The 25,784-nt window shown below is 57.4% G+C and overlaps 9 protein-coding genes across 9 annotated transcripts; 4 read left to right on the forward strand and 5 right to left on the reverse strand.

The window, feature by feature from the left end:
* The first annotated feature begins 1,039 nt into the window (after positions 1–1,039).
* B0I36DRAFT_338436 (galactose-binding domain-like protein) lies at positions 1,040–2,610 on the forward strand. The gene has a single exon (XM_046155755.1). The coding sequence runs from the start codon at positions 1,134–1,136 to the stop codon at positions 2,379–2,381; it is 1,248 nt and encodes a 415-aa protein (XP_046005190.1). The 5' UTR covers positions 1,040–1,133; the 3' UTR covers positions 2,382–2,610.
* Positions 2,611–2,620: 10 nt separating this feature from the next.
* B0I36DRAFT_378051 (putative hydrolase) lies at positions 2,621–3,886 on the reverse strand (the record flags this gene model as incomplete). The annotated part of the gene is made up of 2 exons (XM_046160627.1): positions 2,621–3,724; positions 3,788–3,886. 2 exons carry the CDS (start codon positions 3,884–3,886, stop codon positions 2,621–2,623), a joined length of 1,203 nt encoding a protein of 400 aa, XP_046005191.1.
* Positions 3,887–4,489: 603 nt separating this feature from the next.
* B0I36DRAFT_369204 (uncharacterized protein) lies at positions 4,490–6,358 on the forward strand (the record flags this gene model as incomplete). Its single annotated transcript, XM_046159736.1, has 3 exons — positions 4,490–4,549; positions 4,704–5,162; positions 5,240–6,358. The coding sequence occupies 3 exons, from the start codon at positions 4,490–4,492 to the stop codon at positions 6,356–6,358; spliced, it is 1,638 nt and encodes a 545-aa protein (XP_046005192.1).
* A 283-nt stretch (positions 6,359–6,641) lies between these two features.
* On the reverse strand, positions 6,642–8,318 carry B0I36DRAFT_338440 (FAD/NAD(P)-binding domain-containing protein). Its single transcript, XM_046155756.1, has 2 exons — positions 7,231–8,318; positions 6,642–7,129 (listed from the first exon to the last, which is right to left on the reverse strand). Exons 1-2 carry the CDS (start codon positions 8,153–8,155, stop codon positions 6,756–6,758), a joined length of 1,299 nt encoding a protein of 432 aa, XP_046005193.1. The 5' UTR covers positions 8,156–8,318; the 3' UTR covers positions 6,642–6,755.
* A 1,741-nt stretch (positions 8,319–10,059) lies between these two features.
* B0I36DRAFT_436294 (general substrate transporter) lies at positions 10,060–12,145 on the forward strand. The gene is made up of 2 exons (XM_046162813.1): positions 10,060–11,364; positions 11,517–12,145. Exons 1-2 carry the CDS (start codon positions 10,142–10,144, stop codon positions 11,881–11,883), a joined length of 1,590 nt encoding a protein of 529 aa, XP_046005194.1. The 5' UTR covers positions 10,060–10,141; the 3' UTR covers positions 11,884–12,145.
* Positions 12,146–12,486: 341 nt separating this feature from the next.
* Positions 12,487–13,669, reverse strand: B0I36DRAFT_338442 (uncharacterized protein). The gene is made up of 4 exons (XM_046155757.1): positions 13,545–13,669; positions 13,307–13,435; positions 12,970–13,153; positions 12,487–12,782 (listed from the first exon to the last, which is right to left on the reverse strand). Exons 1-4 carry the CDS (start codon positions 13,555–13,557, stop codon positions 12,734–12,736), a joined length of 375 nt encoding a protein of 124 aa, XP_046005195.1. The 5' UTR covers positions 13,558–13,669; the 3' UTR covers positions 12,487–12,733.
* A 1,539-nt stretch (positions 13,670–15,208) lies between these two features.
* On the reverse strand, positions 15,209–17,085 carry B0I36DRAFT_397691 (major facilitator superfamily domain-containing protein; the record flags this gene model as incomplete). Its single annotated transcript, XM_046161589.1, has 4 exons — positions 15,209–15,521; positions 15,597–16,248; positions 16,310–16,715; positions 16,778–17,085. 4 exons carry the CDS (start codon positions 17,083–17,085, stop codon positions 15,340–15,342), a joined length of 1,548 nt encoding a protein of 515 aa, XP_046005196.1. The 3' UTR covers positions 15,209–15,339.
* A 1,832-nt stretch (positions 17,086–18,917) lies between these two features.
* On the forward strand, positions 18,918–20,058 carry B0I36DRAFT_369209 (uncharacterized protein; the record flags this gene model as incomplete). Its single annotated transcript, XM_046159737.1, has 3 exons — positions 18,918–19,060; positions 19,194–19,257; positions 19,321–20,058. 3 exons carry the CDS (start codon positions 18,918–18,920, stop codon positions 20,056–20,058), a joined length of 945 nt encoding a protein of 314 aa, XP_046005197.1.
* Positions 20,059–20,234: 176 nt separating this feature from the next.
* On the reverse strand, positions 20,235–24,937 carry B0I36DRAFT_369210 (uncharacterized protein; the record flags this gene model as incomplete). Its single annotated transcript, XM_046159738.1, has 4 exons — positions 20,235–20,437; positions 20,524–21,049; positions 21,725–22,508; positions 23,013–24,937. 4 exons carry the CDS (start codon positions 24,935–24,937, stop codon positions 20,235–20,237), a joined length of 3,438 nt encoding a protein of 1,145 aa, XP_046005198.1.
* Between the last annotated feature and the right edge of the window lie 847 nt (positions 24,938–25,784).

Consider the following 25,784-nt stretch of genomic DNA (forward strand, 5'->3'; position numbering starts at 1 on the left):
TACCTAAGGTACTCAGATGCCTCGAAGCCATCACACCTCAAACCCCGCACATAAGCTTCCCAGCCCTTCCGCTCAGCCCCTGCATGTAATTGTGGTCACGTCGATGAATGAGTCAACGATAACTCCGCAAGTTACCAGATTGGGTGCGTGTCTATCCGAGCAGGATACGCATCGACAGCAGCGGGCGATTTGCTGCAGATATCATGACGGACTAATTCCGCAGTCCTAGAAGTGCTGCAGGATGGAGAGAGACGATGTAGTGCTGGGAGTATACTGCCGCTGGTTGACCAGAAATGGCTGCTTACGGAGGATCAACCCTGGAACTGATGGCAGTCTGCATAATAAGATAAGACCCCTCCATTGTCGCAGCTCATCCCCGAATGCGAGTCTCTTTCTCTACTATACAACGAGGATGTCAGCCACTTCTTTCGCAGCTATTAGGTAACGCCCACGTCCCTCGATCCTTCATTCGATCCTTCAGAACCATCACCTTGAACCACATACTCTCATTTGTACTCTCATTTGCACTGTCACAAATACCACCAAGCATGGCCACCGCAACGCCACAACCGTCGACTGCACGCTCGTACACGGGCATCCTCGCCGACCGGCTGGCAGGATGGCTCTACGGCATGCCGGCCGAGACATGCGGCTTCACTGTTGAGCACGTGCGCATCCCCATCCCAGCCAAGCACTTTGCTCCCACCACCAACACCACCGACAGCAACACAATCCAGACCGCCGCTGTCCTCTTCCAGCCCACCAACCAGCCCCAGTCCCAGGCGCCGTTGGGAACGATCCTCGTCCGCTCCCCCTACGGCCTGGACTACCCACTGGCCGTCGGACACGCGCGCATCTTCGCGGCGCGGGGCTACCAGGTGCTCCTCTGTGCGTGCCGCGGGACCGCCGGGTCCGAGGGCGGGGTGTTCACGCCCGCGATGGACGACGTCGCGGACGGGTCTGCCGTGGTGCTGTGGGTGCGCGAGCAAGAGTGGTACACGGGCCGGTGGGGGATGCTTGGGGGCTCGTATCTCGCGTGGGCGCAGTGGTCGACTGTGCATGGGCTGCAGCTGAGAAAGCTGGGACTTGCGAAACCTGAGGTTGGCGGCGGCGGCGATGATGATACTGAAGGGATGGCCCAGCAAGCTGCTGCCGCTGCGGACGCGCTGAGCGAGCTGAAAGCCATGATCGTCCTCGTGGGGCCGCACGACTGGGGCGCGTTCACGTTCGGCACGGGCGCGATGAACCCAGACATGGTGAGCTGGGTGGGTGCGATGGCCGCGATGGAGCGGAAGGAGACGTGGCTCCCGCCGCCGTTCCACATGTCGTGGCACCGCGAGCGGATGGCGCGGGACCTGAGCGCGGTGTCGCTGATGGACGGGATGAGGCGGTATATCGGCGGCGAGCTGCCCGAGTGGTTCGACGGGATCGTGACGGGCAACGTCGAGTTCCCTGTGGCTACGGACGCACTGGAGAGGATCGAGGGCACTGCGGTGTTGGTGGTTGCCGGGTGGGCGGATACTTTCATCGAGCAGTGCCTGGTGCAGTATCGGCGACTCAAGGAAAGAGGCCAGGTCGTGGGCTTGACGGTCGGACCGTGGGGCCATCTCAGCGCGCAGGGAGGGGAGTCGAAGCGGGAAATCTTGCAGTGGCTTGATCAGTACCTTGCACCAAAGACGGCTGTCAAGGCGAAGCAGGAGTCAAGGAAAGCCCTGGTGCGGATCTTCGATACGGGCACCAAGCAGTGGCTGGAGACGGATGCGTGGCCACTCGAGAACACGAGAACAACACAGTGGTTCCTGTCAGCCGAGGGAAGGCTCGAGGCCTCCCCTCCTGGAGCAGCACCGGCCGAGACGAGCTTCGAGTACGATCCGCGCAATCCGACCCCCAACATTGGCTCGTCCATGCTCAACTATCAAGCCGGCAAGCTCGCCGACGACCGCAGCCTCGCGGCTCGCAGTGATGTTATCGCCTTTACCACAGAGCCACTCGAGCAGGATATCAGGGTCATGGGCTCGCCGGTCCTCTCCCTGGCTCACTCGTCAAGCCACCCGTTTGCCGACCTATCAGTGCGAGTCTGTGCCGTGGAAGCAAACGGTACCTCGCACAACATCTCCGAGGCATATCAAAGACTGGACAAGCTGGACCGGGGCCCGGAAACCGGAGAACTTCTGCAGCTGACCTTGGTCGAGTGTGCTCATACCTTCCGCAAGGGCACCCGGATCCGTGTAGTCATTGCGGGTGGGTCGCACCCAAAGTACGTGCGTAACCTTGGTACTGGGGAGGACATGGTTCACGGCGTGAATATGGAAAGTGTAAAGCACACGGTTCACCATGGTGGAGAGAGAGCATCGAGCCTGACACTACCGGTGGATGTGTGAGCCTTTACTCGTTGGGTGTACAAACCATGGTGGCTGCGCTGGTGTTTATTGTTAGGGTGTACGATTGTGTAAGACTGATTTAAGCAGACTCTACTCAGCCATATTCAGGCACATAGCTAATCATCACATGAGGCCTGTGATCCAAGTACAACATGTATCCTGATTATTGCCTATTCATACCAAGCGAGACGACCCCAAATCCCTCGCGGGGTTTCCAATGAAGCGACGAATCTACCCTCTCAAAACGTGCCCAGTCCTTGCGTCCACTCAACGCCGCCCAACCACACTCTAGCCAGGTTCCGAGTCGCAGATATATCCACCGTTGGATCGCCGTGGACAAGCACAAGGTCCGCACGCTTGCCCGGAGCAATGACACCGCGGTCCCGGAGGTCCCAGTAGTGCGCGGCCCGCGAGGTAGCTGCCCGGAGCGCCTGGACCGGCTCGAGGCCCGCGTCGACGAGCAGCTGCAGCTCGCCGTGGAGGCTGCTCCCAAACGGCACCATGGCGACCAGACCCGGCTGCTGGTTGGCGTCGCTGCCCGCGAGGACAGGGATGTGCGCCTCGTGGAAACGGCGGACAGTCTCGAGCGCGACAGAGAAGTTGGTGCCCGGGGTGATGGTGTGGCCGCTCGAGCTGGCGATGGCCTTCATGATGGTCAGGGTGGGCACCGAGATCTGGTTCTGGATGGCCATCTGGGAGACCATCTCGGCGGTGGGTGGCTTGTCGAGCGGTGCGTGGTGGATCTGCTCGTTCCTCGCGGCGATGGCCTGCTGCATGGCGCCAAAGGCGTTGATGTGGCACACGGTGCGCATCTCGCGAGCCTGTGCTGCGAGAACGAGGGCTGAAAGCGTCTGCTGGTCCAGCCCAGGAGTCTCGGCTATGAGCTTTATAAAGGCTGGCCCCCAGGCGACCTGCTCGTCGACCCAAGACACTGCCTGGCTAGCATTGTGAACCAGGAGAGTGGTGTTGGCCCCGAGGACGGCCGCCGTGATGTTGCCGTGGACACTGTTAGGGGCGGCGGCGGGCGTTGAGCCGAGGATGACGTCGGTCAGTCCAGTATGGTTCTGCAAAGAGCGGCACGCAGCAGGCACGAAGCATGCCTCGACGACGACAGTCGTGACACCGAACTGGCTGAGCGTCTCAAGGTGGCTGATGTTGGCTGGGTGAGCGTGAATGTCAATCAGTCCTGGCATGAGCGTTCCGTTTTGACCGTCGATAATCTCGGCACCGCACTCGTCCCCTTCGTCGCCGATGACTGCCCCGTTGATGATGACGGTGCCGGACGGACGCAGCGTGTAGCCATCGAAGACGCGAACGTTCTTGATGGCAATCTTGCGCGGGGTCTCAGCAGCACGCCGGATAGCGCCAAAGTATCTGTTGTTGGTTATGAGCTGGTTGTAATCGACGCTGGCTGCCGCCTCGAGATCGTGGAACTGACATGCCTGGGCTGTCTGGTAGATGGACAGAGCCAGGCAGGACAGAGCTAATGGGATGTTGAAAATCATGGTGATCACAATAAAACAGGATAGAGTTCGCAACTAAAGATGGAGTTCAGGAATTTCTTCCACGTGCATTTGAGCCGGGACATTGCTTTTGTATTTACTCACAGCAGTAGCAGCTGTCATCGCGCATGGCTATCAAATCCTGGCTCACCACCACCGAGAGCCAGGCGAAGCTGGGCCGTGATTCGGTGATTCGCCGGATCACCACCTCGTCCATATTGGGCAACTCGTGCGGATCGGGACGCTAGCCGTGTTGGGACCATTGGATCAGAGCGCGAGTGACGTCCGCGGCCATGAGCCCCGGCCGGATGTCAGCATTTAGGCTTGGGTCCCGCTTACAAGGCTGGCCGGTGGTCCCCGAAACTGTGCGTGCTGGCCCCCAAGCAGGCCTAGGTTTCGAGTATGCTGAGATGGACCTGCTGTGGCGCTGGCCAACGGACGCTATCGCACCTAATTGTCGATGCCCCGGGTTGGGGCAAAGACGAGCGTGGACAAGCCGCTGCTGCGCGTCTAGCACGACAACGACGACCCCTCCGTTCTCAGTACACCTCCACCAATCTGTGTCCCACAGATCAGTCTGCCGACCAGCCGAGACAGACTGCAGCCATGGCTCCACGCCTTCCCTACAGCACGGGATGCCACTCTTGTCGGCGTATGAAGGTCAAGGTAAGCCGACAGCGGCTCATCCCGGCACCTCACTCCCAATTTGCCAGAGGTGCTTATTCTGCGTGACTTTTCCCAGTGCGATGGGTCCAGACCAGGTTGCGCCAGATGCTCCAGGGCCGGGCGTGCGTGCCCAGGCTACCGAGACAACAGCCAGGTTATCTTCCGGTCCATGAACGCGTCAGCCGCTTCCAAGGCGGCCGGCGGCGCCAGCAGCGGCAGCAGCAGTAGCAACCACACGGGCAGATTCCCTTTGGCCGATCTCGTCCCTTCACCAGCCGCGCCACCGGCGACGCCCTGGGAGGTCAACGCCGCAGCCTTCTTCCTCAAGAGCTACATACAGAAGCCCAAGCACGGTTTCCCAGGGTACATGAGCTTCCTGCCGGGTCTGCTGGCGGACAACTTCCCGCTGCCCGCCCACCACCATCTCCACGAGGCCGTGCTCGCCGCCGGTTGTGCGAGCCTGGCCAACGTCACCGGGCTTTCGCATCTAGGTGTCGCCGCGCACAGACATTACGGGCGATCCTTGCAGCTCCTCACCTCTGCCCTGAGGGACCCGGGCCAGGCGTGCTCGGATGTCACGCTGTCGGCTATTGTAGTGCTGCAGAAGTATGAGGTGAGTGCCCTGGTTTACGGTTTGCATCTGGGAATTCAACGGGAAACCATCGTTTTGGTGACACCCTCTCGGAACAGGTAATTGCTGGTTTACGAGAACCACAAGATCCTCACGGCCAGGGCCTGACAGAGCTGGTCCGCCTCCGGGGTCCCGACAAATTCAGATCGGCCAACAGCCAGCAGCTGCTCAGTCTGATCGCGCGCCGACAACAACTGCAAGATCTCGAGGACCAGGAGCAAGATGAGACCTTGGGCAGCCATTTCTACGGACCCCAACATGATTCTTCTTCCGACATCGTGTCGACGGCGGGGTCGGGCGACCTGTGGAGGCTTCTCGACACTGCCTCCAGGGCCGGTGCGCACCTACGAACCGCGCTGGCTGCCTCCGCGGCAGGTGCTCGGGTGACGGGCAGCAGCACATCCTGGCCAGGCAGCGAGCTCCAGGATGCCATGGACCAAGTCTACTCGGCGCATCTGCGTCTGTGCGAATGGCGTGACAGATTGGCTCCCCCGTTGCGTTACCGAGTGTATCGAGTCCGTTCTTCTCCGAACCCACGGCCAGGGCCAAGAAGGACCAGTGCCGGGGTTTGCAGCCGGAGCAAAAACGACGACGGCGACACCGACGAAGGTGACGACCTCGACGCCGTGTTTCCGCGCCAGTACTACCTCTTCCACAGTGTCCAGCATGGCGCGATGTGGCTGGGGTACTGGTGCGCACAGGTCCATCTTCTACACATATACCACGTCGCATTGCACAGATTGGCGCCCCCGGCTATGCTCGGGGTTTCTCCCAGCGAGGGCGTGGTGGCGCATAGGGAACTGGTGGGCCGCCGACTCCGTGCCACGGTCGACGATATCTGCGCGAGCGTGCCGTACATGATGAACGAGATAGACGGCCGCGGGTCTCCGATTACTCCTCCTAACCCTGGTGGTGGTGGTGGTGGTGGCGAAGGAGGCAGACAGGCTGGGGAAAGTAACGCCATGACGACTTCCCTCGGCGCCTTCTTCCTGCTGCGAGGCCTCTACGTCGTCATTAGCTCCTTGGGCGGAAACTTGGCCGCGTCGCGCCGGGCCTATGTCCTCGCCACGCTGTCCAGGATCGGGCATGTCAAGGGCATCAAGCTTGCACTGGGGGCACGGGACGCGTATATACGTGAGCACGGTGATGGTGCTTCCCCTGCTACGGTACAAGGTTGAGATCGGCACAGGTGATTCGAGCCCGACGTCGTCGTGATTGTAAGATTACTCGTCAACAAACACTCTCCTTGTAATGTCTCCTCATTTGGCCGAGCGCACTTGAAATCGTGAAGTTTCTCATTTATGAACCGCCAGAAAAAAAAGAAATCTTTATGGTCTAGTGTCTATATACTTTTGTTTTCAAGCGTACACGCCAGTTCCCCAGAATGAAATGCTGGGCATCTATTTCGCGCTGGTGTCTGGGCGCGAGAAGGCGTTGGAGCCGAACCATGTGCCATTTACATAGTGGTTCCAGTAGACCCAAGGCTGGATTGCGAAATTGAAATGTCAGCAAGTGCGCAAAAGGAGGGGGGGGGTGTCAGGGTTAATAGCGGAAGGAGACAAGGCGAGACTAAGCCTAATAATGGACACTCACAAAGAAATCCTTCTTGAGGTGGTAGAAGGCCCGGTTGGGCACCTCCTGGCCGCCGACGATGCCCTCGAACGTCTCCTTGGGCACGCCACCGTACTTGAACTCGCAGAGCATGAGCTCGTTGTGGCCCGTGAGCAAGGGGCAGCTGGCGTACCCGTCGTACGCGGCCTTGAGCTCCTCGGGCTTGGCGCCGTTCATGGTGGCGACGAGGTTGTCCACCATGACGGGCAGCTGCGCGGTGATGGCGGCGGCCGTCTTGCTGTTGGGCAGGCTGGACGCGTCGCCGATGGAGAAGACGTTGGGGTACTTTGTGTGCTGGGTGGTCGACTTGTCGACGTCGACCCAGCCGGCTGCGTCGGCTGTTTTGGCGGGAGAGGAAAGACCATGGTCAGCATGTGTTATTTACAATAAAAGGAGTTTTGGAAAACCGGGATTTGAGGGGAAGAGGGAATAGACATACCGAGGGGGGACTTGGCAACCCAGCTGAAGGCCTTCTGCGGCGGGACGACATGCAGGAAGCCGTACTCGCGCTGGACCTCCTTGCCGCCGTTGGCCAGGTCCTTGAAGGTGGCGACCTTGGCCTTGGCGTCGACGGAGACGAGGTTGTGCTGGAACAGGCCCTCGACGCCACGGTCCCGGCGCAGCTCCTCGAGCGCCTGCGAGTACTTGGGCACGGCGAACATGGCGGGGGCCCCCGTGGCAAAGGTGGGCTTGATGTGCTCGCGGACGCCGTCGCGCTGCCACTGGGAGAGGGCCATCCACAGGATCTTCTGCGGGGCGCCGGCGCACTTGATGATGCCGGCGGGCTGGGTGAAGATGGCGTTGCCCTTCTTGAAGGCCTGGATGTTGCGCCAGACCTGCTCGACCGTGTTTTGCGAGTAGATGGACGACACCTGGCTGGCCGGGTCGGCGAGGGCCTCGGTCAGGCCCGACACGCCGGCAAAGTTGGTCTCGAGGCCCGGCGTGACGATGAGGTAGTCGTACGACACGTCGACGCCCTCGGAGGTCTTGACGACGTTGTTGGAGGGGTCGAAGGCGGACGCCCGGAGCGGGTAGTGCCTGACGCCGGCGGGCACAACGGCATCGAAGGGCCGGCTCATGTCGTCGAGGGGCTTGAGCCCGGCCCCGACAAGGGTCCAGCCGGGCTGGTAGTGGTGTGTCGTGGCCGGGTCGATGATGGCCACGTCAAGCCCGGCAAGCTGCGGCAGCCTACGCAGCTGTGCGGCCGCCGTCACGCCGGCACTGCCGCCGCCGACAATGACGACCCGGTGGTGAGCCTTGGCCGGAGTCGAGGTGGCATAGCCCCGGACAGTGGCCCGGAGGGCCACAGCGGAGATGCGTGGCGCGGCGGCGGCTGAGGCGCGGAGGACAGCTAGAGGGGCCATTTTCAGAGATGGGGATGGTGATCTCGGGCCCGGATGTCGTGCAGATGGCCGCTCTCGATGCTTGCATAAAGACAAGTCCCGTCATCGTGGCATCGTGGTTTGATATCGCGGTCCCCGGAGAAAACAGCGGGTCTGCCGGCGGTCACGTGAAATCACGCAAGCGGGCTCGGGCGGGAGCGCGGCTGGCCGTCGCTGGGACTAGTGAATGGATGTATTACATAATCAATGGCTCAGATGGAGGGCTCGCACGAGTCGTGTGTCTGTACAGATAGATGGAAATGACCACTATTGCTCTAGGGTTCTTCCTGACAATCCATCGAGTCGTGTTATGCATCCTCGAAGAGCTCGAAGAGAATTCCGTCCGTGTGCCGGACAATGACGAAAGATCTGTGAAGTTATGCATAATATATGCAGCAAGCATAACCATCTAGGTACGTACTTATGTCCTTGCATAAGGCCGGCCCGGCTGACATGGATCTGACTGTTGCCAGGCGGGAGACCGACCAAACCTTGGAACTTTGAATGGCAGCATGATGGCACGTGCCCATGACCGTCGGGATGTCCTGTACCGAACCGAGTCAGTCGACGGAGAAACTGCCAGGGGCCGTTCGGGGAGGCGGCCGCCATCCGCCAAGCCCAGCGCCAACACGATGCCAATACCAGTGGCTTGCGGATAATTGGATGGCTAAAAGGCCTTTCTCGTGCTGGGACAATTTCCAGCCCTCTGCAATCAGCCTCAAGTTAGGAAGCCTTGGCCAGACACCGAGTGGTTCAACCTACGGCGAGTGCCCAACAAGCAAAGCCGCCCTCATGATGGGCGAGCAAGATGATTATATGCTGTGCCGCAAGACACGCACTAGCTTCTGGAATGCTAGGACTGCTTCTTTATGCTTATCCTCCCTGCATCCGCTCAGAGGGGCACACTCGGAGCCGGAACCCCCTTCCCTGAGCGACCTTGATCAAGATAGCGCGACTTGCAATGCAAGGCCAGGGAAAGTCGACGCACCATGGCATTTAAGCGGTCGCAGGGTGCCATTCAGGGTTCCAGCTGTTTGGTAATGCCTGCTTTGGGACATGTCCATTCGGCTGAACCAGCCGGGCCTTGCCACCTTGGTCGTCTGGCCAATCGTATCTCCACCATTGCCGACCAACGCCGTCCTCCGACAAGTCTTTTTTCAACAGGCTCAAGTGACCGCCAAGCGCGCAGTGATGGTTGTGCTGCCCGAGATTGATGGATGACTGGGTCCTGTCAGCGCCCCAGATTCGTCTTGTGATGCCCATCTGTGGCGTGTTGGCACCAGCTCGTACAGGTTGCCGGCTAAATGCAGCGGCAGGCCTAGCCTGCCAAGGCTCTTGGCCAGCTTGGATGCCCGTGGCTGGGCCACTCAGGAGCAGCCGGCAAAACTCACCCAACGCCACAAGGGTTCCCCAGATTCATCCGCAATCATCCCCCGCAACCATGCCCAGTGCCCCCGTGGAGATACACACACGCTCACTCATTTTCTCGGAGCCGTCTGGGGTAACAGAACGACTGTGCGGAGAAATCGTGGGGAGCCAGACTAGTCTGACTCTACATGCGGAGCCGACATTCCCAGGTGACTAGCCTGAATCATTCCATGATCGCCCGATCACTAAGAACCACAGCTGCACCTGCAGGATCAGACACCTTCGCAGACCCCTGACCCTGCAGGCTCGGCCGACAGGATGTTTCTGGCCAAGGCAAAGTGACTGGCCATGCCCAGACCACCGAGCATCGAGGGCTGCCAGTGGTGGAGAACCCCGGCCATCTGATCCGGGACGTGGAGCGTCTGTTCGGCTCGCGTGTCGATGATACCGGTCGTGCCTACTTAAACCTCGGAGTGTCCCTGCCGATCATTCATATCCCCAGGTTGCTCGCTTTGCATCCCCTTTCCAGCGGCACGGCACTGCACTGCTGCAACTCTCTCAGCTCGTCGACAGCATCTCTTCGACCAAGACCTGCCCATCATGACGGAGAAGTCGAGGAACAACGCCGGCCAGGAGAAGCCCGACAAGGGCTTCTACTTCCTCGGCGGCCGGCAGTACCCTCGAGTCCAGTGGACCAAGGACCCCAACATGCGGAAGCTGTACATCTACTGCTTCCTGCTCATCCTCGTCAACGTCGCCAATGGCTTCGACGGCTCCATGATGAACGGTCTGCAGTCTCTGCCCCTGTGGCAGGACTACTTTGACCATCCTGTCGGCGTCCGCCTCAGTCTCTTCGGTTCCGCCATGACCCTCGGTGGTCTGCTCGCCCTGCCCGTCATCCCCTGGTGCTGCGACCACCTCGGCCGCAAGAAGACCGTCATCATCGGTTCCTTTATTATTCTCCTCGGCGTTGCCCTGCAGGCAGGCGCGATCAACTTCCCCATGTTCTTCGCTGCACGCATCATCCTCGGCACCGGCATGACCCTCGCCACCACCGCCGGCCCGCTTCTCGTCGCCGAGATCGCCCACCCACAAGATCGCGCTATTCTGACCACATTCATGGGTCTGGCGTACGCGATTGGATCATTTGTGGCTTCGTGGGTAACGTTTGGAACCCTCAAAATTCCCAATGACTGGGCGTGGCGAGTTCCCTCCCTCCTCCAGTGCTGGTGCACGGTCATCATCTTGTGTATTATCTGGTGGATCCCCGAGTCGCCTCGTTTCTACATTGCCCGCGACGAGCACGAGAAGGCCCTGGCCATTCTTGCTCACTACCACGGTGCCGGTGACGAGAACAACGAGATCGTGCAGCTCGAGTACAACGAGATTCGCACCGCGATCGCCATGGACCGCGAGAACAACATCAACTCGTCCTGGATGGACTTTGTCAGCACGCCCGGTAACCGCAAGCGCCTCATGCTCGTCGTGGCCTTGGCCGCGTTCGCCCAGTGGTCCGGAAACGGCATTGTGTCGTACTACCTCAAGCTCGTCCTGGACGGCATCGGCATCACCAACTCGCAGGACCAGCTCGGCATCAACAGCGGGTCCAAGACCATGTCCCTGCTCGTCAACCTGGGTGTTGCCTTCTTCATTGATCGCTTCGGCCGTCGCCCCATCCTGCTTGTCAGCACCACGGGCATGTTCGTCATGTTCCTGATCTGGACCATCCTGAGCGCTCTCTACAACAAGGACGCCCCCAACCCGGCGCTCGGTCGTGCCGTCGTTGGTCTTATCTATGCCTACAACTTCTGCTACAACTTCAAGTAAGTCTTACTGCTCTCTGACCCTCTGGCCCTCTGGGCCTCTGGGCCTCTGGGCCTCTGGAAATATGGGACTTCAAGGCACAGAGCCTCAATGATCCCTACGTCCTCGCAAGAAAAGAATGCTAACAATACCCTCTTCCCCTTCAAAACAGGACCGGCCTGCCCCTGACCTACACGACCGAGATCCTGCCCTACGGCCTGCGCGCCAAGGGCGCCGCCGTCTCCGTCGTGACCACCACCGCGACCGTCTTCTTCAACCAGTTCATCAACCCCATCGCCATGAACAACATCCAGTGGCGCTACTACATCTTCTACGTCTGCTTCCTCGCCTTCGAGATCGTCTTCCTCTACTTCATGGTCGTCGAGACCCGCTATGTCCCCATGGAGGAGATCGCCAAGCACTTTGACGGCGAGCAGGCTGACGTCGCGGCCGTCGCGGCCGGCAAGACGGCCGAGCTGGAGCACGGCGCGGCGGTCAGCCATGTCGAGATCTCGCATGGCAGGAAGGCTGATGTTTAAGGAACGGGACCTGGTTGTTTCCTTGATGCAAGTTGATGGACTGCATGGTGTGGCATGACAAAGCTGTGTTGATCTCAAGTCGGCATTTGTTGCCAGTCACTGATGTCCGCTGTCACGCTGCTGCTGTGTAATCACTCATCCCAGCTGCTCCCTTGTGTCACGTAGAACGAGTGGTCAGCCCTTTGCCTGATTTTTATGAATATAACCTCCAATACTGAATTCAACGTGTGAACCATTGAATGGACTGTGGGAAAACGCGCATACGTGATGAGGGTGATTCGAGCTCTATAGCGACAAGGTGACAGATTTGTCCGAACGACTTCTATTGGCAAGCCGTCAAGACATCATTTAGAGACTTCTTTCTCATGATTGGCCACACGTGTCACTCGAGAAAAGCACCGCTGGCGAATGAGTAACGTTCTAGTTGACGCATACGGTCCCCAATGACCGTGGCAAAACGGAAGGTCAAGCGCGGTTTGTAATGTGAAAAATCCCCGACACTGCTTCTTGAACAATAAACCCCAGGAGGGAATTCAAGCTCGCGAATGCCAGGTATAAACATGAGGCGGGGATACGTTCCATGGCCTGTCATGCAACAAATCTCACGTGAGTCTGGATCCCGTAGCACACCAGATCCAGTAATGAAGCGGCATCAACACCAGCACATCACGATGCACAGAGCGCCTTCCAGGAAGTATTTACACTCCAAGCAGGGAGGCTTTCAAGACACTTGAACTCATGGAGAACCATCTCTCATCATTTGGCTAAGTCGTTATCATTCTCATGTCCATGCGAAAGAGATCCCAGCCTCTGAAACCACCTCGCATCGACCCGTTACACCTGGCAAGCTCTACCACGGCTGGGGCTGGCCCCGGTGGTACTCGTGGGGCTCCGAATCACTACATTTACCAGACGTGGGTTGGTTAGCATTGGGAACCACGAATTATTACACCCGCGATGTCCTTTTTCGAGGCCCAGCCAAATCCAAAGTCTGGCACAAATATATCGCTTTGTGTGACGCGTGACCAGGATGACGAAGTGGGAAGTCCGGCGCCTTGATGGGAAGAAGGAGGGAGGGGGACTTACGGGGTCCACTGGTCCTGGTTGCCGTACTGCTGGTCGTACAGGTTCTCGGCGCGCCGCTTGGCCTCGTGCTTGGCCTTCTCGCGGTCGATGTAGTCGAGGCCCTTGGTCTCGAAGAGCTTGTCGACCTCGGCACCGGCGAAGCCGGCAATCATCTCCTTGGCGAAGCCGTGGCTTACGGGCTGGCCTGTGTGTCGTGGTCAAACACTAGTCAGTGGTACGATTCTGGATGGAGGTGTGTGTAGGAGGATCCAGGCCAGTGCTAGTGAGGTAGGCAGCAAAAAGGTCGATTTCATGATCCTGAGGATGGACAAGAGGATTCTGAGTAGATTTGACTCACCCTCTGCCCGCTGGTGGTTCTCCCACAGGTGCATAGCCTCAAAGGCCGCGCCACCGGCGACAAGCTCGTGGCCCCAAGAGCCCTCATGCTCGCCGTTGTAGACAGCGTCACGCTGGTCACGTCCCTCGTCTAGTTCGAATTGGCCGTTAGACATTGTGCCACACTTGGTCTTGTGCTAATTGCAGGCTTCCGGGGAAGGCAGACGCGTGTCGGCCTGAGGACGGTCGGAGCTACTCACCAAAGCCAAACATTTTGATGTTGTCGGTAGTGGTTATGGAGTTCTTTTGCCGCTGATGTATGTTGTCCAAGTCTCTTACTTTTGAGACAATGCTAATTCGAGTCTGTGAAGTGTGATACCGAGAACTAAGCATGAATACACCGAACCACACGAGGGGAGACGAGCGCTCTTTATAGCATCGGCAATCAAACACCACAGAGAGAGCTCCCCCCAGCTCCGGCCCTTCGCATTACATCACAAGCTCGGCGCTAGCTGACGCGTATCGAAAGCCAGCTCTGGGTCTGGACCCTGCTGGCTGCCTCAGCGGTGTGAGCGTCTCAACCGGGGCCAGTGAGCTATCCGCAACGTAAACAGCCACTGCCACTAGTGTTTAAGCTGCTGAGCAAGTTGCGGAGCTGACCTGGACCCCTCATGCCGCGGTGACGCAGCTCCCTCCTCGCCCTCTATGCGGCACATTCAGGACCCGATCACCCCACTCAGGGCGCGGCTGGGTGGGCTAAGACAGCTGAAATAAGCCTTGTGGGACAGGGGTGTCCCGCAGGACCAAAAGCTTGTCTCGCTCAGATCCCCGCACGCTCCCTCCCCTTCCTCCCTCCCTCGTACCTCCTCGTGCCTGGAGCGTGGGCCTAAGGTCACGGCGTCAGGGTGGTCCGTTGGCGGCCGACGTTCCGAGCCAGGTTTAGCTCTGGTTTGAATCAGCGCTAGAGCGTGGACCGCCTCTGCGTCCAAGTTGCTGGTTGGCGCTGCGAGCCCGCATGAGCACAGACAGGCATCGGCAAAACCGGCACCTGGCCAAAAGTCTATGTGATGACGACGCCTGATGGCGGGGGGCCTGTACGGGGCCACGCGTCCACGCATGCCGCACCACTTCCCGCCCGCTCCCCATAGGTAGCGGCATGCTCAGTAACGACGATTCGACTGGTCAGCTTTGGGTGCCAGCCGTATGTACGCAGTAGCCCAGTGGCTTGCGCCTGAAACGCATGGCGCGTTTGCCTCATTCGTGCCAGGTTGATGCACCAGAGGCAGCCGAGTTCCTCCGTATGTAGATCAAGCATCAGGACCCCTGAATCCCAGTTTGCCTTGACGGCGAAGCGATGCGTCATAATCATGCCAGGGCGTCCCTCGCATCTTGGAAGTACTGGGCAAGCCCAATCGACGCGGCTGCTTTGTTCACGAGTTTGTCTTGTAGTGCACGACAACAGTATTCGCCATCACGGATCACCAGGCCCGCGCACCAAGCCTCATGACCCTTGGTTCGCAGGGCCACGACTTCGACTATTCGGGCACTATAAGTCATTCTTCTACCTTGAAGTCGATCGCTACGGCGGGGTGAACTGAGGCAGACGTCATCAGTGACCAGGCTAATGATACCAGTGGCATCGAGACAAGAATGATGGTACCGCCGCGGGCATTGCTCCGAGCCTAATCCGATCTGCTCTTCCGTCACGCCGGTGTTCAAAACGTCGCAGATGTCTACGCCAGACCCGAGACAATTGGTATCGCGATCACGCCAAACTACAGTGATGCGTACCATTGATGAGCAGAGCAATCTTCGAGCGGGTTCATCCCTTTGCAACGACAACGCCGAACGAACATGTCACCATGCAGATACATGTGAATCACAGCAAACGAATCCTATCTCTTTTTGATACCTGGAGCTTAACACTGCTTATGTGCGCATACCCATTTTGCTTGCGTTAGGCCACGATTGATTCAACCGAAGCCGGCACAGACAAACAAAAAGCTAGCACAGGTGAAACAGCACCAAACCCGTCCTTGATTCCTATCCACGCGCTCAAACAGTCGAGAAGTTGAGCGGCCCGCTCTTGGCCCGAAGCTTCTTTCCAAAGACGAGGACAATGAGGAGGATGAGGAACGCGAACGCGCATATGGCCGCCTGCACGCCGAAGCTGATCTTGGTGCCTTGCGCCTCGGCCCATGTGACCTGGAAGTAGCTAATTATGAATCCACCCAGGGCTAAACAAGTAGATTGACACGTTAGCTGAAATGTGACTTGTGCGTGTTTTCGAAGGGCAAGCAAGGACAACATACTTCTAGACATGTTCAGCCAGGCCGCCACCTCACCACTGGCGGTCGGATAGCAGTCCAAGTTGTACGCGTTGAGCGCAACAGTGGTGACCATGATGCCGAAGACGTACAGCCCCCAAAACACGGCCGTGACCATGAAATGATACGCGTCCTGGAGCGCGAATCCGAGCCCGACGAGCCCCGCAATCATGAACGGCGTGCTGAAGAATATGGCCGTCAGGCGGACCTCGGGCTCAAAGTGGCCGTTGTGCTTCTTGATGTACCACTTTGCAATCATGTCGTGCAGCCAGTGTCCAATAATCTCGCCCAGGATCGCGGCCACGACGGGCGTGAAGTAGAAGAAGCCGATCTGCTTCGGGCCGAACCCGTACAGCGGGGTGACGAAGATGGACAAGGTCGTGTTGATTCCGACGACCCACGCAAAGGTGAGCATGTAGTAGAAGCAGCAAAGCAGGAGGGTCGGGCGTGTGATGGTACGGACGGACCGCATGAAAGCCTCGCCTATCGTGGCGCGCAGATGGCGCGAGCGGAATTGCGCAATGCCGGTCACCTGTGCGATGCGGGAGCCCCGTGCGGGTTGGTCGGCAACTGGGATGCGGCGGTCGTAGTATGTCTCTTCGACAAATAGTGCTGTCGCGAAGAGCGCAAGGGCGGTCTGCGGCAGGGAGTTGTTATTAATGTCAATCCTCGGACGTCGGTCAGCTCGTGAGACATACCATGACAAAGTACACCCAGAATGCGATCGGCCACGGCTCCGTCGTGAGAATGAACGCGGCGATCAAGGGGCCAAAGTAGGGAGAGAGAATGAAGAAGGCAGCCCATATGTTGATCTTTCGGGCGCGCTCGTGGAAGAAGAACATGTCAAAGATGAACATGAGACCACCACCTTGTGCCACCGTGCTGAAGAAGCCATTGAGAATACGAGCGGCCATGAAGGATTCGAATGAAGTCGCGGCTGCGCACCATGCAGCTGTAAGGGTGGCGATGATCAGGAAGTAGAAGAGGACCGGTAGGCGGCCCGCCCAAGCAGAAAAGATGACAGTAACGATGCCGCCTACTCCCAGCATGAACACGTTGCCGACCTGCGAGTGGTTGACAGTGTCTGGAGTCATGTTCCATATCCTGCAGAAGGGGCACCTGTCAGACATTGAACCAGGGACACGAAGCTAGATGCTATGACCTACATTGCCTGCGGAATCAGCGTGACAGCACCTACGGCGCTGCCATAGTCGGGCAGCAGTGCTGCAAAACTAATGATGAAGAGAATGACATGCTTCTTGGTGGTGCTCCAGTTCAAAGGATCGTTGGGGTCGTCGGAAGGCTGGGGTATGAGGACCGTGTGTCCATCCTTTGCTGTCTTGAGATCGCCCCGGCTATCAGCGTTGGCGTCCGCAATGTAGCCTTCGGAGTCCTGATATTCGCGGGAGCTGAGCTGGGGCTTCTCGTCGCTCTCGTTGCCCTCGGGCCTGGAAGGGTCATTGACGGTCGCCATGACTAACCGTTCAAAGGAGTCAAGTGTGGATCTCGTTTATGGATGCGGCAAAGGTGCTCGGGTGCACTGGACACGGATGTGCTTCAGATCCTCAACGTGGAGAGCATCTTCAATTTATAGAATTCTCCAAATATGCCACGCGTTCCTGATGCTTATCGCTCACAGCTGAAAACTGGGGTATGGGGTAAAGCGGGGAATCGCCACGCCGGCAAGTCCACGGCAGTTGTAGCATTGCTCGAGGTGGCTTGCCGGCATGAGGAGCCTGGTCTCGCACCAGACATTAGGGGGCCCCAGGCTTGTGATGAGAACCATGCTGAGCCAAGTGGACCATCCGCCCTACCCCGAGAAGCCTCAAGCTTTGTGGCGTTTCCCCCAGAATTATTCAGTTAAGGAGCACGGGTCTGGTCAATTTCTACTTGCAGCAATTCGATGCTTTTTCTGCTGCAATGCCAAGCAATTGCTCTTTGGTGCATTACCGACTAGCCGCGGGCTGCACTCAGCTAATCGTTGGTCGGCTCACACAACTGCCGTGCCAAGAAGCCCAACGCCGCACCGACATCATTGAGGGGAAGCGCAAGCTTCTGGAAGCCAAAGTGCGTCAGGAGGCTTTCAATGCTTAAAGTCTAGCGCATCCTCAAGCGCTGGCGCGATCTGCTACAGCTTGACGCAGGAACCATGGCGTCGAGACTGCAGCCGAGTTACGATGCCATCAGCAGACACGGTAAGGAGATTCTCGAGGAACACTGCATAAGGGAACGCAGTTGTGCATATTCTGCAACATTCATCTCAATGGTCTTCTGGATATGGGTGTAAACCCTCTCACATGAGCTGCGAGGAGAAGTAGGTTTGCATCTCTGTGGCTCGGGCACCCGGGGGATCCGGGTCACTTGCTTGCCTACTCGCCTACTCGCCTGCTCGCCTGCTCGCCGTTGGAGTTAGCGCGTGGCGGCAGATATTGTACGCAGCGTTGACCTTGCCTAGCTCAAGCGACCTCTGAGTGCCCCGCTCAGAAACAGTTAGCACTGCTGCCTGCCTGAGTTGAACCCGATTCTTCCTCTTCCTCTGGTAATCCTCCGAGTGCGACTCGAAAGATTGAATTGACGAAAAGTTGTTCCGCGGAATCGGTGGATTCAACAAGAATTTCCACGCGCATAGAAAGCCAGCATGAGTACAGAGAGGATGATGATTGCACTGCTCGTGATGGGGTCTCTACTGAGACCATCTACATACACGGCCATCGGCTCGGTTCGTCCATTCCAGCCGATGCCCAGTAAATTGTACCATTCCTCTATCTTGTCATAATCTACCATGACCATGGGAGAAGTGCTGCGCCGCGTGGTCTAGAGGACTACAGTGTCCTCTGCGCTTAGAGGCAATCGCACTTGTGTAGTCAGCTACTGTTATGGCTGCCAAAAACTATCGCCTCGCGTCAATCCACAGTGGACAGCACGCCCATTGAACAGCTTGTGCTTACGTGAGCGTAAGCAGCCCAACTGGGACGGACTTACAGATCACTTGTGACGACTACGCGGCATGGAGGCATCCGCTAGTTTTGCATTCAATCAGCTAGTTAGTACAAAACCTACAGACATGACAAAGGTTCATCAATAAGCACTAGGCAATCTGACCGCTTTTAGAGCGTGAAGCGATGCTCGTAGGGCTGATCCGTAAGCTAGTATATCTGAATCCGCGTCAAGTTCGAGCAAGGGAGCCAACTGCGAATGCCTATAAAAGCTAATAACGCTTCCGCCGCTTATTGGAAACATTTCTTCTCAACATCGCTCATCGCCTTGCTTATATCAACTGTCCTCCACGTTCCATCTTACGTAACAATGGCCACCTCAAAGTCACAGGTACACTTGCCGGAGCCAGAGTATGCTCAACCGGATTTCAACTCCAGAGCCCATAAGGCCTGGTACCATCCCGACATCTCGAACCGGGTGCCAGCAGCGGCAAGTCACATCCTCATTTCTGCGTAGACACAGGTTGGAGTGGTGAGCTGGTGGCGGACACCACCGACCGACTCAGGAACTAGTCAGTCGCGCACCGATGAGCTTAAGAAGGATTATTAACAAAAAGCCGTGCTCTGTACGCACCTCCCAGACCAGAGATCTCCTCAACAAGTACAGCCGCATCCCACCAGATCAACAACTCGAGCACATACACAAAATCGTAAGCCTGCCTGCCTGCCGCCTCCATTTCATCAAATAATCTCTCCACTGACACCGACGACAGCGGGACCAAGCCTGGGACATCCGCGTGTACCCGTGCATTGGCATTGGCGCGTTTCTGGATCCGCAGCTCCGGCTTGACCCCTTGTACCCGACCATCATCGAGACCCTGCGCAATGGTGGTACGCTCATCGACGTAGGCACTTTTATCGGGCACGATCTGCGGCGGCTCGCCTACGATGGGGACATCCCAACAGACAAGCTGTACGGCATTGACATCGTGGACTGGGAGGCGGTGGGGTACGACTTCTTCCGCGACAAGGACACGTTCCAGGGCACTTTTATCCAGGCTGACATCCTCTCGGGCTCACTCGCCGAGGTGCGCGGCACGGACTCTGCGAAGCAGCAGGCCCTTGCGCGGCTGACGGAGGACAAAGCGGATGTGGTTTTCATATCCCAAGTTCTGCACCAGTGGGACTGGGAGGGACAGGTGCACGCCGCGAGCAACTTGGCTGCCGGGTTCTCAAAGGTGGGCACGCTGATTATGGGCAACCAGATGGGCACGACACAAGGCGCGCGAGAGGTTGGGCTGGACGCTCTGGATGGAGCGAAGGCGTGGCGCCACGATGCGCAGAGCATTGCACGGATGTTCGAGGAGGATGTGGCGGCACGCACGGGGACAAAGTGGGAGGCCCAGGCGCGAGTCAAGACCGTCGAGGAGATGGGATGGACCCAGGATGATGTCAAGTGGCTAGACCCAGGGGTTTGTTGGCTCGAGTTTGCGGCAAAAAGGGTTGCTTGAAAAATATTGGTGGCTGAGGACAGAATCATGTTTGTATTTGACCGCCTGTGGTCTCCTTCCAAACTGGCGGCAAAGTGTCCTTCTTTCGCTCCCTAACATCAGAAGCTCCTCCATCCCCGAAGCCCGCATTAATAGCAAGACTATGATCGAGCAATGGTGCCCGCTGATACTTGTACTCAGTGACCCATCTTCACGACAGGGTCAAACCTCGACTTGTGAGGCCCAATCTGACAGCCCGGATGCGAGCCCGTCTCGCCACAGCAGGTCCAGAGGTAGCCATCAGGATACTCTTCCCGAAGCTCCTTCGAGTCGATGATGCCGTGGCAGTCTTCATCATGGTCTGCCCAGAAGTCGCCCTCGTCGTCGGGCTCAGTCGTGGCTGTTGATGGAGCGCACGCAAGGACGAGGAATGTCAGCAGTCGTCTTGCGTCTACTTTGAAAGGCTGCATTTGTCCCGGTACTTACCACCGTCAGGATGACTCCGACAAGCCTGCGTGTTGTTAGTATCCGAGTCAAAGGCGCTGCCGCACTTGACGCAGATCTCCGCCGCACCGCCAGTGCCGGCCCCGCTGCTGTGATGGTCGTCCTCCGAAGCCATCTTACGCTTGACCCCTAGGACTGAGCTGGGCGGCGGCTGTTGCGAGTTTTTGGCCTGTAATCGTGAAGTTTCGAATGTCTCGAGGTGTGCCAGCATAGTGAGCGCCTCACGCTCGAGTTTGCGGTCTTTTCGGCACAATGCGGTGAGCACGGCGCGGATGTGGCGGTCTGATGCGGTTTGGAGGGGATTGGCAGACGACATTGTGAGCAACTTTGGGAATTGACATAGAAGTTTCGCGCTGGCAATCGATGTTCTAGTGAAGGAACGAGGAGAGGCGTCACCAGAGGCGCGAGTGAATGCGTCCCAGGCTTTCTGTTTGAAGCTCGAGTCACCTGACGCCCGAGAAGTTGGTGGTGGCGCATCGAACCGGAACGCAGGGACCATCTGCATATGCTACACATTGACGTCAGCGGGGGTGGCAGCCCCCTGGTCCCCTGCCAAAACAATCGCGGGGCGGCACGACCCTGGCGCGATGCAGGGTCCGTCCTTGAGAGGCGGCTTCACTCAGAAGCCGAGACAAAGAAGAAATGTTCCCGGCTGACGGGCAATATCACAGCTTTATATATAAAATAAAACGGGCGCGTCGTACTTGGGCCATGAGAATTGGAAGACATGCCGGTAATCACGGCTTGGCCATCAGCTGGGGAGTGCAAAAAGAACGCAAACAATACCTCTAGAAATAACTATCGTCACAGGCCAAGTCTACATGATGGAAGTGAATCAAGTGTTCACGTCGGAGTTGTGAGAAAAAAAAAGGAGTCTTCAATTCTCCGTGATATCAAAGCTGAAAAACTCTGAAACGACAGACCTGAGGCATTTGACGTGACCTGCATTACTGGCCTCGAGGGGGCAACAACACTATGCTAGAGTGAAGTTGACCATCCCTGGCATCATAGCCTGACTAATGGGTTCGATATCATGGTTAAATGACAGGATGAAGCGTACAGTGCAACCAGATCAAGTGACAGATCAGAAACCTGGCCCACCGGCCGGGAAGAACCATTTTCTCTGAGTCGGCAGGTTTGGCGGGCAAGGAATTCGCTGGCCATTGCTAGACGAGCTGGGTACCTTGTTCCGCCCATTCTGCAGAAACGCCGAGCGGTTCGGAGTCGACGAAGTCGCTTGCTCTGGACACGGTCGCCAGCCGCGCATGTACATCTGGAGGACCCCGACGGATTCTACAGCCTCGACCTTCTGGGCGAGTTGCAATGGGGTGCGACCGTGAGAGTCTTGCGCCCAGAGCGGAGCTCCATAGTTGATCAGTGACTCGATTCTCTCGAGAGACCGGTACTGGTACTCGGCTGCCAGGTGAAGAGGCGTTTGGCCTTTCTTGTTGCGAGCATGAGGGTTGGCTCCATGCTTCAGAAGCGTGCTCAAGATCCCGGGCGCATAGTCCTCGGAGCCGGGAGGCATGTCCAGTCCGATGGGATCCAGGATTGACTTTGCTGCAAGATGGAGAGCAGTGTTGCCATCGTTGTTGGCGTGGTTCAGGTCGAAGCCACCACGTCTCACAAGGAGTTCCACGTATTCGCCCATGCAATGATGCGAAGCGTAGAGTAGGGCGGTTTCGCCGTCTCCGTTGGCAAACGCCAAGTCCGGGTCTTCATCGAGGATGTGTAAGAATGCGTTGCGATAGGCCGTGTCTGTACTAGCCAACATGAGCGGAGACATGTCTTCATGGTCGAGCGTCTCCGTGTCAGCTCCAGCTGCCACCAGGAGCTCGACCACACCGTCCCAACCTCTCTCTATGGCTATGGTCAGAGCCGTGCGACCGCCGAAATCCTGTACGTTGAGATCAACGCCGCCATCGATAAGAATTTGGACCAGTTCCTCGTCGTGAGAAGACGCGGCCCTGTGCAGAGCCGTGTGTCCCCACTGCGAGCACCGAGCATCACGAAAACTTGTAGGGATCAACTTCAGGACCCTCTTCACCACGGTTCTGGGCCAGCTGGCGCAGGCGACCAACAGTGGGGAGTCGTAACAGTTTTCCATTTCCCTGTTACTGTAATGGGGGAACCAAGCATCATCATTGGCACGACTGCTCGCGCAAAGTTCTCCCACCATGTCGAGCACCTTTGCGGATCCGCTCCAGTCACGGATGCCACAAAGGTGATCTCCAAGAAAGCCCAAAGCGTATCCCAGAAACGGACGTTGGTCCAGATGTTGCTTTCTTCTCATGCTGTAGTCTCGATAACGTGCTTCCTGGCCATCGTCTACTCCATAAGTATAGGGAACAGGACGAAATTGCGATGGGCAGTCCCTCATACTCAAACGTATGGCACAGGCTTTTCCAAGTCGGTAGTGGGCATTATCCAATTTGATGGATTGCTTCCAGCCAACCGAATTGCCTCGGGACTTGCCTGAGGTTGAGATGAGAAATTCGCGTGCGGTCTGATGCAGTAGGTGAACCCGGTCATCGACAATGATGATGAAGAATCCAGAGACAACACGAAGAAACTTCTCGAACCTAGCATTCGCGTCGACGTTCACTGCGCTCCTAGCGCGCCAGTGCTTTTCTTGAAGCTCAATCGCAACGGCCATCTCGGCAACCGTAAGCGGCCGATGCGCAGCGACGATGAAGTGGAGGATGTTGGACGCGTCCTCTCTGTCAGCCTGTTGGACGCGGCGGAGAACGCTCTCGTAGGCTTCCTCGATGGTTCGCGGCAGACTCCCGAGCCGCTTGCGCAGACTCTCGGGATCGAACCTGCTCATATACTCGATCTCGTTGAGCATCAGGTTGACCCACAAGTAGCTCCGATTGGGAACCTTTTGGATCTCTTGCAGCAAGAACTGTTTCTCTGCTGAGCTCAGGTTGACCAAGTTCTTAATTCTGTGTTTGATGACCAGATCGACTTCCTTGCTGATCTGCTGCGCTTGTGTCGCACCGTCACCACTGATATGGATTGTGGGGTACTGCTGCTGCAAAAGTTGGAATGGCCTGCCGACAAAACTGTACGGCCGACTCGTGACGAGAAACTTTAGCCTTGGGTTGGCGCCTCTCGACTCCTGGAACTCGCTGAGTTTCGCGATGAGATCTCGCCCGCCGCTCTCCCCGCACTCGTCGAGGGCATCAATGACGCAGACAAGATCGCTTGAGTACGCGGGGCTGGGTAGCCCCACCAAGACGTCCCAGAGCATAGCGGCAGAGTCGAGTTTGAGCGACTTGTCTTCGAATCTCGCCAGCAAGTCCTCGGTAATCAGGTGGCTGTTGTCGGAGAGTATCTGGTGCAAGATGCTCCGCAGTGCACCCAGGAGCGACTTTTGGCTTTCAAAGTCGTCCTTGAAAAAGAAGTAACTGACAGAAGCCTTGTTGCGCAGCACGTCATCAATCAGGTGCCGGGCCAAGACCGACTTGCCACAGCCGGGGTCGGCAGTTACCAGGAGAACACGAGCACTAGCAGACGATTGCCAGTCTTTGAAGAATTGGTGGCTCTTGAACCACTCACACGTGCCATGCAATCTCCGCGGGTTGCGGTCCTTGGTCTCCATCGTCGAGACGTTTCCTTTGCCGAGCGCGGACAAGAGCTTCATCTTTCGCGTTGCGGTGTCGTGGAGGCGACTCTTTGCGCTGGTGATGTTGTTGCCAAGCGCTTTCGTTCGTGACTTTCGTTTGTCAATGCCATCTGCTCTGATGATTCCATCACAGACAGCGCGTTTGCGCGCGTCAAGTTGATGCTGAGCCATAGGCAGAAGGGTCCTGTGTTGGTCGAAACCCCGTTGCAAGCTGGATATATATGAGATCTCGTGCGAGTACCAGCGCTTCAGAAGCTTGAAGAAGGTCTTGTCAAGATCTTGAGGAGCATTTTCCCAGACCAACCACAAGTCCGTCGCCTGCAATTCGGGTAAAAAGGTGCAACTGTCTTTCGAACAGCCGAGCGCCACAGGAATTATGCCGTGACGCTGTTTGAGGGCATTGCACCGAAGTTGCACCATGGCGATCTCGGTCAAGACGTGGTGAAACTCTGCGTGGCCTTGGTGTGCGTGAACAACGGCTCTGACAGCCTCAAGGACCTGCTTTCGAGTCCGGCGAGGACGCGTCATCTCCGCAGAGTAAACCTTTTGGAGCTCCCTGATGTATCTCCGCGCGAAAGTCGTTCTGAAGTAAGCCTCGAGCAGCGGTGAGCACCACACCACGACCTTATCTTCCGCGTCGCTCCTGAAAGGCTCCACTACGTCGAAGTCAACTGGCAGAATGCGTGCTTGATTGTCAAAGATGTTGTGCGGCGCGCGAAATGCGCTGTTGCGAGTATCACCCAGCAGATTCGGGTAGCGATCCGACATGGTTCTGCACTCCAACTCTTTCAGGGCCTCTATCGTGTCCCGAACCGATTGAAAATGTGACTTGGTCCTCCGGTGTAGCTCAACGTCAGCCTTGTGGGCATAGACAATGAATGAGGTCTCAGCATGTCGGGAGCTGAATTGCCTCTGCACCGGAAGGGCAGCGAGTGCTGCCATCAGCAGCTGCTTGTTTGCTTCTGGGTGTCAGCGACGTCGGTTATCCCTATACGTCAAATGGTACATTCGGTGACCGACCACTAGCAGCATCGACGTTCCTGTTCGAAACCATCACTCCTCCGATTGAATCTACGTCCATCGGATCCATTTTAGCAGGGATGTAATCGAAAACTGAGACTGGAATACCGCGCCAAAGTAGGCTGTATGTTTTGGTAATGGAATATAGCAAAAGCAAAAATATAAGATTGTTAGTTGAACGGACTGGTGAGCATCAAAAGCGCGTCGATGGCTTCATATCAGGCAGGCTCTGGATTGATGACGGCCCAGGCTACACGCGTACCCTCCCTTTCGCTTTGGGCAGCGCCACGGGCTAGGCATCCTTGACGGCTTGGCGATGCGGGCTGCCTCTGGGAACCTCTTTGTGCTCTGCCTGACTTACTATGCAGGGACCCCTGAAACATGCACTGCAAGCACCCGTTGAAGGACGGAAAGATGAAGGGCAGAAGTCATTGGCCGCCCAAGCAGACCCGACACGGGCGGGTGGGACTTCCGCAACCAACAAATATGCATGTGCGAACCAACTGCAGCGGTTGCATGCACCACGCTTGCAGCCAGGGTGGCTGAGGGTCGTATTCAGCAAATGTGATGGCTGCCACGTGAGTAGTGAGGGGGG

This window comes from Microdochium trichocladiopsis (assembly GCF_020744255.1).
Source record: "Microdochium trichocladiopsis strain MPI-CAGE-CH-0230 chromosome Unknown B0I36scaffold_13, whole genome shotgun sequence".
Taxonomy (NCBI): domain Eukaryota; kingdom Fungi; phylum Ascomycota; class Sordariomycetes; order Xylariales; family Microdochiaceae; genus Microdochium; species Microdochium trichocladiopsis.

Excerpts from the sequence above, each read along its gene's own strand:
- B0I36DRAFT_338436 (XM_046155755.1), top strand. The coding sequence starts at position 1,134 with ATGGCCCAGCAAGCTGCTGCCGCTGCGGACGCGCTGAGCGAGCTGAAA.
- B0I36DRAFT_338442 (XM_046155757.1), bottom strand. Across the intron at positions 13,154-13,306 it reads GAACCACCAGCGGGCAGAGG|GCCAGCCCGTAAGCCACGGC; the intron begins GTGAGTCAAATC and ends CACGACACACAG. Across the intron at positions 12,783-12,969 it reads AACCAGGACCAGTGGACCCC|TGATTCGGAGCCCCACGAGT; the intron begins GTAAGTCCCCCT and ends TGGTAAATGTAG.
- B0I36DRAFT_338440 (XM_046155756.1), bottom strand. The coding sequence starts at position 8,155 with ATGGCCCCTCTAGCTGTCCTCCGCGCCTCAGCCGCCGCCGCGCCACGC. Across the intron at positions 7,130-7,230 it reads GGTTGCCAAGTCCCCCCTCG|CCGACGCAGCCGGCTGGGTC; the intron begins GTATGTCTATTC and ends CCGCCAAAACAG.
- B0I36DRAFT_436294 (XM_046162813.1), top strand. The coding sequence starts at position 10,142 with ATGACGGAGAAGTCGAGGAACAACGCCGGCCAGGAGAAGCCCGACAAG. Across the intron at positions 11,365-11,516 it reads AACTTCTGCTACAACTTCAA|GACCGGCCTGCCCCTGACCT; the intron begins GTAAGTCTTACT and ends CCTTCAAAACAG.